General features: G+C 25.8%; 1 protein-coding gene across 1 annotated transcript; it reads left to right on the forward strand.

The window, feature by feature from the left end:
• The first annotated feature begins 1,261 nt into the window (after positions 1-1,261).
• On the forward strand, positions 1,262-7,929 carry LOC113555083 (ATP-dependent DNA/RNA helicase DHX36-like). The gene is made up of 18 exons (XM_026959410.1): positions 1,262-1,310; positions 1,743-1,901; positions 1,983-2,167; positions 2,671-2,822; positions 2,894-3,065; positions 3,889-4,069; positions 4,220-4,412; positions 4,563-4,737; positions 4,829-4,977; positions 5,053-5,142; positions 5,230-5,441; positions 5,515-5,592; positions 5,654-6,042; positions 6,101-6,286; positions 6,359-6,690; positions 6,771-7,077; positions 7,318-7,415; positions 7,777-7,929. The coding sequence occupies exons 1-18, from the start codon at positions 1,262-1,264 to the stop codon at positions 7,841-7,843; spliced, it is 3,174 nt and encodes a 1,057-aa protein (XP_026815211.1). The 3' UTR covers positions 7,844-7,929.
• Positions 7,930-11,168: the final 3,239 nt, after the last annotated feature.

The raw sequence follows: 11,168 nt of genomic DNA on the forward strand, positions 1-11,168 counted from the left end.
TACGGAGAAAAAAGTTTTGGTGGGTGTTTTTGAAAATTAGTTATTGAAAAGTAAAATTTTTTATTAATAAACATACGAAATTTTTTTATGAAAATTAGCTATACCTACTTTTTTTAAGTATAAACATTGAAATAAAGAAAAAATATCAATACTAAATCTAATTTTGGCGAAGTTTTTTTTTTACATTTAACAATATTAATTCATTTAATCTTTCGTCACCAGTTTTGTTACGTAAATGCGTAGGTACCCACGTCATTACACAATAGGTATAATTTTATTTTATTTATAAATCTTGTTTAAGTATTTTTATTTTTATTTTTATTCAAATTATATTATTTTAATTTGTTAGTATTAAATTTTTATTTTTCTTTAAACGGTTCATCACGAACACAATGTAATATCATACCTGTCTATCAAACCATAATATGACAACTAACATTAAAATAGATTAAGTAAATAACCATACAAAAACCAAACATTTCGGGGGGGTGTTTGAATACCCAAAACACCTACGCGGACCGTCAGTTGCTGCCCATCCCTGGTCGATAATATTATGGTTTGAAACAATTACATTTTGGCGGGCGTTCACGAGACTGCAGTGTGACAAAACACACATGCGCAGAACGAAGTTGATATTAGATATCGGCAAGTCCTCGTGTTTCGTAGTTTCGTGTTCATTCTCGTTATTCTCGACTTGTGGCGAATTCTATTGTGCAGCAGGCTGTACCACGACTGGCAACAATTGAATAATTAATATATCTAATAACAATATTTGAAAAATTGTATTATTATAATATTAGAGTATTGTGTGTACTTTTCTCTTTTCTTTTCTCGTAAGTAATAACATGCCAACATGGTGTAGTGGTCATCCCGATTGTAATTAATAATTATTATTGATCATAAATTATTGACACCGTATGATATCGGCCGACTAATGATAGTGATAATTATTGATAACGTTATTACTTATTTTAGAAAAGAACATTTTTTAATCTCTACTATGTCTTCAGTTTAATAGTTTCCAATTTATTTTATTATACTTAAATTTAATATGCAGTGAATACACACAGTATATTATACAAATACAGTTTTTTTTTTTTAACATTTTTGGTGCCTGGTAGTACGTTGTTAACTATTCTTAGATGTTAAAATGAATTTTAATTATTAACTGTTTTTACCAAAAAATGTGATAATATTATTAAAATTTCTTATATAATAATAATAATAATAATACAATTGACTGTTAAACTACTTCATCATCATGCCGCCAATGAAACCTTTTAGAGTTAATAAGCAAACCGGACCTAAAGGTAATATGGGATAGTTTGTTTTACGTATTTATGTTAATCTTAGTAATGATTACTGTACAATTTTAATTATTATCATAAAAATTTTCATTACATGCATATTATTCAATATAATATACTTGGGAAATTATGTATAGTTTTTCTTGATTCTTCTTTTTTAATCTTTTCATAATTTAACATTAGCTAAACCTATATTAGTTAACATTGTTTTATACAAAGTATTACTCTGGTTGATAACAGTCTAATAATACTGAAATAATGATTCATTATTTTTAAAATATTAATAATCTATACAAATTATTTTTAGTTGAAATTATGTTCAGCAATATAACTATGAAAAGTAATATAATAAAGATGGCATAAGATATACAACTATACTTAAATATATATAACATGTATTATTTATTTTTATAAGTATTATTATTGATATTTCAGACAAAAATAAAGGTCCTAGACAGCAATCAAAATCATCTTCATCTAAAAATAATCGCGATGATGATGACTTCTTTTTGGACAATGGGGGTCCATCAAATATAAATGATAAACAAAAATCAAGATTATCTCATCCTCCACATTTAAAAGGAAGAGAAATCGGTATTATATAATTTTAATTGACTATCTGTATTAAATTTTTATATTGTATGAATTTGATATTATATTGTTTAATTATTATAGGCTTATGGCATGCTCGTAGACAAGCAAGTTTGAAGGAGGATGAAGAAATGCTTGATATGGCAAGACCTAAAGTCAAGCCACCTTCTCATTTAAGAGGCCGTGAATTAGATATGTGGCATAAAGAACAAAATCGATTATGGCAGAAATCCAAAAAGAAAGAGCAACAAAAAGAACTAGGAAAATGTGTAAGTTCTTATTTAAAATCATAAAATTTTTGTAACTTAAGTTTTGATATATTTTCTTATTCCTTTAAACTTTCATTAAATGATTCCTCTCTTTGCACATTCCACAGTGTCTTTATTGTTTGTGATATTGCCTACCTAATCTTCATTTGCCCTAATCCAGCAGTTCCCAATCCGTAGGCTGCGGGCAGCATAGAACTAGGTTGTGGACCATATAATTTTAAAACTAGTATATTACTAATGTATGTATTTAAAATAATATTATTATATACCTAATAATATTATATATATATTATATACATACGTATATATGTGTGCTTTTAGTCATTGGTAGGCCTCCATATACCATATAGGCTTTTAATTTAGTTTTATATTCTGCTCTTTATTTTTATAAATAACTTCTATATAATATTGTTTCTTTATGTTTCTCTTAATATTTAAAGATTGTTAATAATTGTAATACAAAACTTAAATAAAATTTGGTGTAAGAAATTATTTTTTTGCAGTTCATTAAGTTAAGAATTGATGGAATTGCTCGTATGGAAATGGACTTACTAAAACTTGAAGAAGAATTGCCAATTCCTGATGAAAACATTAAACCAATCCCGTGTATTATATCAGGTTCCAAATTGAATACAAAAGATTATAGCAATCATAAGTAAGCTTGCTTGGTGCTTTATTTATTTTTTATTAAATAATTGTATTGTTGTTACTTATGAATTAATTAAGTTATAGGGCTTTAAATCTTTTGACATTAAAAGATGAAGATGTAGATGAAAATGCTGAGTACATAATAGATAGATATAAAAAACTGGAAGATTCAAATTTTAAAAGAAAATTTTTAGATAACATTACTGGATCCATGGAAGAAAATCTTGTTGCTTCTATTCAAAGTAATATGGTATGTCGTATGTTTCAAAGTTTTAACACGTTGACTGCTATGTGGTTGCTAGAGTCCATTTGATTGCAGTTAGTAATGGAATATCTCTGACTTCTGATTGCTAAAATTGTTTACATAACATGTTTAACAGTCATAGGCTTCACATATGTACAATTTTTATGTTTTCCATAACAACAATTTAACTTATTTTAATATAATAATAATTTTGGACTAAGTTTCCTACATGACTTCCTTTTTAATATCAATGGCCAAAAACATTTACAAATTTTATCAGAGGCCACTAAAATTGTTTTGATTTAATTATTTATAAGTATTTTAATTTTGTAAGAAAAACATTTTTTCAAAAAACTTCAATTTACAGTTAAATTATACCAAACGCTAGAATATTGTATATAAAGAAAAAATTGATTTTATATCAACCAAGATATCAAGCACAATAGTTTTCTTTATAAATTACATATTCTCTCTATCTTACAAAATGCATATAATAGCAAATTGCACTTTCTAAATAGTCCATTTCATTAGCTTATTTTTTATACTAGAATTAATCATATAAAATTGTATAATGAAAAAATTGTTATGTTATGTGTTTGAAAAACAATGTAAACAGGTGTAGTCCTCTTAGTACTTTATAGTTTCACTGTGACACAATTAGTTATTAGAAATTGTTTAATTATAAAAAAACATATTCAATTTAGATAGGTACTTAAATAATGATTATATACTTTTAATCAATGCTTTACATTTGAATATGTATTATGTATATATGCTATGCTTATTGTTATTTAAAAAAATATATATTAATCTAATTTTTAATTTTTAGAAACTTCAAAATGATGAATCAAAAAATGCATTTTTGAGAAATGAACTTGAAAATAAACGTAAAAGTGCCAAGTATAGATCTATGTGTGAAATCAGAAAAAAATTGCCTTCTTATAGCAAAAAAGATGAAATTTTAGAATTGGTCCATAGGAATCAAGTTATACTGATAAGTGGTGAAACAGGTAATTATTATAATAACTATTAATTTTTTATATAAATTTACAACATTCGGCTTTTGTACAGTATATATATATAATATAACAGATTTATACCATAAACACTTTTATTAAATTAAATATAATTTTTTTTTTTTTTAAATAAATTCTACATAGGTTGTGGTAAAACTACCCAAATGGCTCAATTCATTTTGGATGATGCTATTATGTCAGGTCGTGGTTCAACATGTAGAATTGTTTGTACTCAACCAAGAAGAATCAGTGCTATTTCAGTGGCTGAACGTGTTGCTGATGAAAGAGCTGAGCGTATAGGAGAAGCAAGTGTTGGTTATCAAATTAGATTGGAAAGGTATAGTATATTTAATTATGTATATTGTTATTTTTTTATTTAAGCTGGGAAATACTAATTAATACTAAGGTATTAACTATAAATATTTTATTTTTTTTTATAGTACAGGGTTATAATATTAAATAAATAGATACATTTATTATATTTTAGAAAACTTGGTCGTGAATATGGATCTATACTGTTTTGTACCACTGGTATTTTACTTCAACATATCCAAAGAGATTCAGCTTTAAATTATTATTCACATATTATTATTGATGAAATACATGAACGTGACACCATTAGTGATTTTACTTTAACTATTCTCAAGAGCATCATACCTGTTGTAATTAAATACATCTGTTTATTGTATTATTATATGCATAGTATTTGTTTAAATTGTATTAATTATTTTTTTATATATATTATTTATTCAGAGACCTGATATTAAAGTTATATTAATGAGTGCAACATTAAATGCAGCAGCATTTTCTAAGTATTACAATGATTGTCCGTCTTTGAATATACCTGGATTCACATATCCAGTTGAAGAACTATACCTAGAAGATATTTATACATTAAATAGGTTTGTTCATATTTTGTATTGTTGCTAATATATTGTAATTTTATTGATTTGTAAATTAATTGTTGGCGTTTATAGGTTTAGATATTTTCCTAAGAAACCAACACAAAGATCTCGCAAAATAAAACCTGGTGATCCATTTAGTGAATTTGTAATTCCTTATGTAAAGTAAGTATTTTTGTAGAATATATGTATTTGTGTGTTTATTGTTAGCAGGTAACCAATGTTAATATTTAAATAATAAATGTTTTGTAGTGAGATGAGGCGATTCAAAAAATTTCCCTCAGCAGTATTAAATTGGTTGGAAAATCCAATCTCCGAAGATACAGATTATGAATTAATTTTAGAACTTATTTATTACATTTGTAATAATAAAGATGATGGTGCAATACTTGTGTTTCTTTCTGGATGGGATCAAATATCAAAAATGACTAAAATTTTAAAAGATAAAGGCTTTGGAAATACATGTAAAGTATATTGTATAAATTTAGAATATCATAGTTTGTTTTTATACAATTGTGTGCACTATTTTTTTTTCAGCTCGGTATATACTAATTCCTTTACATTCCATGTTACCTACTGTATCTCAAAAATCTGTCTTTGAATCACCACCTCGAGGTAAATTTTAATTATTTAAATTAATTAATTATATTTTTGTATAATTTTATAATTATAATAGGTGTTCGTAAGATAATACTATCTACAAACATAGCAGAAACCTCAGTTACTATAGATGACGTAGTTTATGTAATTGATAATGGTCGGATGAAGTTGAAAGGATTTGATGCAGAAAATAATATTGGAACTCTCAATGAAGAATGGGTGAGTTTAGCTAATTCTAGACAACGTCGGGGTAGAGCAGGTCGTGTGAGACCTGGTATTTGCTATCATTTATATTCAAAAGGGCGCGAAAGATCATTTAATGATTATGTGCTACCTGAGATGATGCGGACAAGCTTAGAAGAAGTAATACTTCAAGCTAAAATATTACAAGTTGGTATGGTAACACCTTTCTTGGAGAAAGTAATGAATCCACCAGAAACCAAAACTCTTGAAGTAGCTTTAAAAGTATGTTATGGCTTATTTTACATTATTAAATGTACTATAATAAATATTTGTTTTATAGCTATTGATAGACTTGAATGCTTTGGATGAAAAAGAAAATCTTACTCCATTAGGTTTTCATTTAGCAAAGTTACCAATCGGGCCATTGGAAGGTAAAATGATTATCCTAGGTGCAATGTTTAGTTGCCTTAGTCCAATAATGACAATTGCTGCTAGTTTAAATTTTAAAGATCCTTTTGTCATGCCAGTAAGTAATTTGTCTATTACATTATTTGGTACTACTTATACTTGTATATTAAAAATATTTTTTATTTTATAGGCAAACAAAGAATATCAATGTCGCGAAATAAAAAAAGAAATGGACGAAGGACACCAAAGTGATCATCTTATGGTCACAAGAGCAATGAGTAAATTTTTATTAGCAAAACAAGAGAATAGAGCATGGGAGTTTTGTAGAGAAAATTTTCTTATGTTCAATACAATGAATATGTTGCATGAACTAAAATCTCAATACGCTAAATATTTATGTGATCTGGGATTTATTAAAACACCCAGTTACACAGATTCTGAATACAATAAGAATTCAAATAATGTTAAGCTTTTGAAGTGTGTTCTAGCTGCTGGTCTGTGTCCCAATATTGCTGTTTCTAAGTAAGTAAAATAAATAAATTTAAAATGTTTTTACAACAGTATAATATATGACTTATAAAATAATAATTATTACTTTAAAGCCCCAAGATTAAAACAAATGGCCGTAAATTTTCAAAATTTATTACTGCTGAAGATGGAAAAGTTGAAATTCATCCAAAGTCTGTGAATTCAATTGATAGTTACTATGAAAGTCCTTTATTATTATACCACACAAAACTAAAGACCACTTCAATATTTTTGCACGATACCACAATGATTTATCCATTTCCTGTGGTGCTGTTTGCAAAAAGTCTTAAAATAACTGGTGAAAAAACTGACCATGTTACTTTTAGTCTTAACCCTCAAATAAATTTCACTTGTTGTAGTAGAACAGCAGTTTTTATAAAGGTGAATATACAATTTTTAATTATTAATAATATTGTAAATTTGATATTATACTACATTAATTTGTTTATTATTATTAGGTATTGATTAAAATTATTACATATTATTGATTACTTGATTGTATTAGGTTTATTACATTAATGATTTAAACAATATTTTTTATTCAAATACATTCATATTTAATACAATTATTCATTATAATTATTAACTACTACTTATCTTTACTTTATTTTTATTTTTTAGCAAGTAAGAAAAAGATTGAAGTGGTTGATTGACCATTTGATGTCGCATCCTGAAGAAATAAGTTTTAATTCAAATTCGGGAAGTGGAAAAGCGCTCAGGTAAATATTAAAACATTTAATAAATTATGTACCTATACTTACCTATACTACTGCTTTTTGAACATTGAGTTAATGAAACTGATATAAAAAAAAATTACCATATTTTTATTTTGCATTTTTTTTAAATATTTTTCATTACTTCATTTATATAATAAATCCATGGTTAAAAAATAATTAAAATTTAAAATTAGCTTACAATAACTTTTGGATTTAATAATCAATTTAACTATGCTTTACAAATAAATTATTTGTTTTATCAATTAATAAATATATTATTTTTAATATACATTTAAATGAATAATTTTAAAATTGTTTAAATTGTTTATAATGAAACCACTAATCATTTTAAATTATTTTTCAGACTTGTTGTTGATCTCGTATCCGCAGAAGAACATCCTGGTACATTAGAATTTCCTTTTATGTTTTAATTTTAATTTATCAACATTTTAATTTATTGATATTGTGAAATTTATAAAAAGTAACTTCTAATATATTATGATATTATTTTGGTTAATATATTGTATGTTTTTTAATTAATTACTTATTAAAGGACTTAGTGCCAATGTAAATATTATCCATAAACAATTTATTAAAACAATGATTCTGTCTTGTAGAATTAATTGCTTTTTTAATGGTGTTAAATATTTTGTATTTCTATATATAGATTATACTGTTTTGTCTATAGTAATTAAAATACAAATGGTAAAAACAATTTAAGTTGACATCTCAAATCTCAATCTGAGAATCTGAAATGCTCCTCTTGTGCCATACATACTGGATTTCACGATGTTCAATTTATGGCTGTATGGCCTAAGAAACAACTTGTTGGTCTGGTATTAGTAATTTATTCATATTAATAATCATCATCATTACAATTAAACCAACATAAAAGATACCAATAGATATGTTTATAATTGAATATTGTTGATATTACTTTCATAGTATAACTAATTAAAATATATCAGCAAAGCCCTTTGTGATTATAATTAACAATTTTACACAATACATTTAAATTATTATAATTAAATATAAGTGATTGGATAATTAGTATGTTGTTTTAAAATCTTTGAAGTTTAAATATTATTGTTCAAATATATAATAAATACTTTTTTCATATTTTTATTTAAACCTTTAAATATAATTTTTTTTTTAGTTCAAGCCAAGCCTTATATCTTAAACTTATTACACTAGTATTTTATATGTTTATTGCAAATGCATTATTAATTAATTAAATTAAAAAGTAATCATGCATTTTTCTTTGCAAACTAAATATTTTATATAAATAATATCCAGAAAATATATGCATTTACAATATAGTATTATATATTATTAAAGGATCATCCAACTCAAAAAATCAATAATTGTTTTATTACTATAATAAATAGAATAGAGTCTAAGATAATGATACAACTAAAATTTGTTCGCTAGTGACTAGTTACGGTGATTTTTGATATTGTACATGACATCACAGATTTGATAACCCGCAGTGGAGGCCATACACAATACACTGCAATATTTATCCATTTTTGGTTTAACTTAAAATAACTGTCAATGAACTTATTTTTTTTCGAAGGAATTAATTAAACGAATTTAAGAGTAAGTACCTCATAATCTTTCCATTACTAAAACTAAAGGTATCACATTTTAGTTTAATCTTTTAGAAAAAAATAATACTTAAATAAATTACCTATATTACAAATTTACCATACATTTAAAAAAATAGGTTAGCAAACGGATTGTCATTTGTCATAAACGAATTTTAGTGGTATCATTTTTTTCGTCATAGTATGTAGATATTATAATTTAAGCTAAACAAAATTTAATGAGTTGAATAAACCTTTATAGTGTAGATATTCGGTATAATTATAGTACCAGTAAAATAATTACTACCTATAGTATTATAGTAAATTATATTTACTATATTTTATATTACAATAAAGTTTGACCTTATAAATATATTATTATAATGTTATATTGCCATACAATATCTTATATCTTATATCTTATAATATGTAAATATAATTATTCACACCAGCTGCGAAAATTGAACGATAAGTATGCAGTGTTCTAAATTTGTATAGTTTATTGCAGCCCCCCTCCCCTCGAAATACCAAGAAAATTTAAAAATTATTTTAATTTTTAATGGTCTATGAAAATCTTAAATTGTATTTTACAAAAATTGATGAGCCCCTCCGAAAAAATTTCTGGCTACGCCACTGATTGATTGTACCTATATACTGTGCCCGGCGAGAGAACGTGCCGATTCTGTGCAACTCCCCCGCGTCAATCTGTTATAGAAACCGGTTCCCCTGTGACAGGGTTTCGCGTGGGGATGCGCTGAAAAAGAGAAAACCTAATTTTGATAAGCTCACGACGCATTCTCTCGTTGGACAGAATGTTCAGAATATTGGTAGGTATTTTATTTTGCTATCAATTTATGATATCGTTAATCGTATAAATAAAGTTGTAAATGTATAATGTATTCATTTTCAAATAAGGTTTATATGCTAAAGTCGTCTTCGAATATATTACATATTATAGCTAGGTATTTGAATAATAAATTGAATACATGATTGCATTTAAACACTCGGAACACTGACATTGGTATGTACCTAACTGAAATATATCGCAACTACTTTCTATATATTTTGATATTTGACATGATATTCATTATAAATTTATGTAATTATACATGTATATAATTTATTATATTATTAAAATAAAACAGTGATAATTGGTTTTTTGTACGATTCGTCATTTTGATGGTAAATTAATAATAAGTCGGTAACTTGGGTAGTGATCAAAATTGCGTATCAACTGTCCAAAAAGAGAAAGGTCTATTTTGGTCCAAAAATTTAACCCCAAAGTGCCAATAATACAAAGATTTGTAAATTTTTTCAACGTCTGTATCGCTAAATTAAACAACCTCTTAATAGATGATATAAATAGTAATAGAGGTAAGTAGAAACGTAGCTTTGTTATTTATCTTATTAATTAATGGTTTTATATTTGAATTTTCCTACTTGCAACTGTACGGTATGGATTAAGCCATATATGTATAATTTATTAATTCGTTATTATTTATTACGTACTAATAAGGTATAGTACTTAAACTGTTTTTCCACATAATATATGTTTTGTATGAATTCACGTAGATATTTACGATATTTAAATTTTATAAATGGCAAAGTGTATACGGACTATTGTTGACGGTTCACAGTTGTGATAATGTGATTTATATTTTATAATCATATTTTAATCAAAAACTACTCTGCCGATTTTGACGAGAATTTCAGAGTTTTTAGAGAATAAAGACAATAGGAAGGGTTAGAGAGTAGGTACTTTGAACCAATTGAACCCCGTGCAATAAGTGGTGCTGAAATTTTTATTTTATATTTCCGTTGATTATTTTCATACGATGTAAATATATAATTATATTAATTAATAAACTAAAAATTACTAAACTACTATCATTTTGGGAGGATTTAGGGTTTGTAGGCCTCTAGGTTCATCCCGTGCAGGTGTGTGTGAAAATAATAGGTACGAATGCGTGTATAATTATTATTAAATAATATTATTAGAATGAGTTAATCTATTTTTTTAAGGTCTTTCGAAGGTGGCTTGTGCGCGAGTCCTGCTCTGTTACCATTACAAATTATCATATTAATAAACTTTGCACCGTATCCACTGCTTTGTGCCTTGTACTAGTTGTAAGCAATGAATGCATTTACATCTACATTAATAGTACAGTGT

This window comes from Rhopalosiphum maidis, chromosome 4 (assembly GCF_003676215.2).
Source record: "Rhopalosiphum maidis isolate BTI-1 chromosome 4, ASM367621v3, whole genome shotgun sequence".
Lineage (NCBI taxonomy): Eukaryota > Metazoa > Arthropoda > Insecta > Hemiptera > Aphididae > Rhopalosiphum > Rhopalosiphum maidis.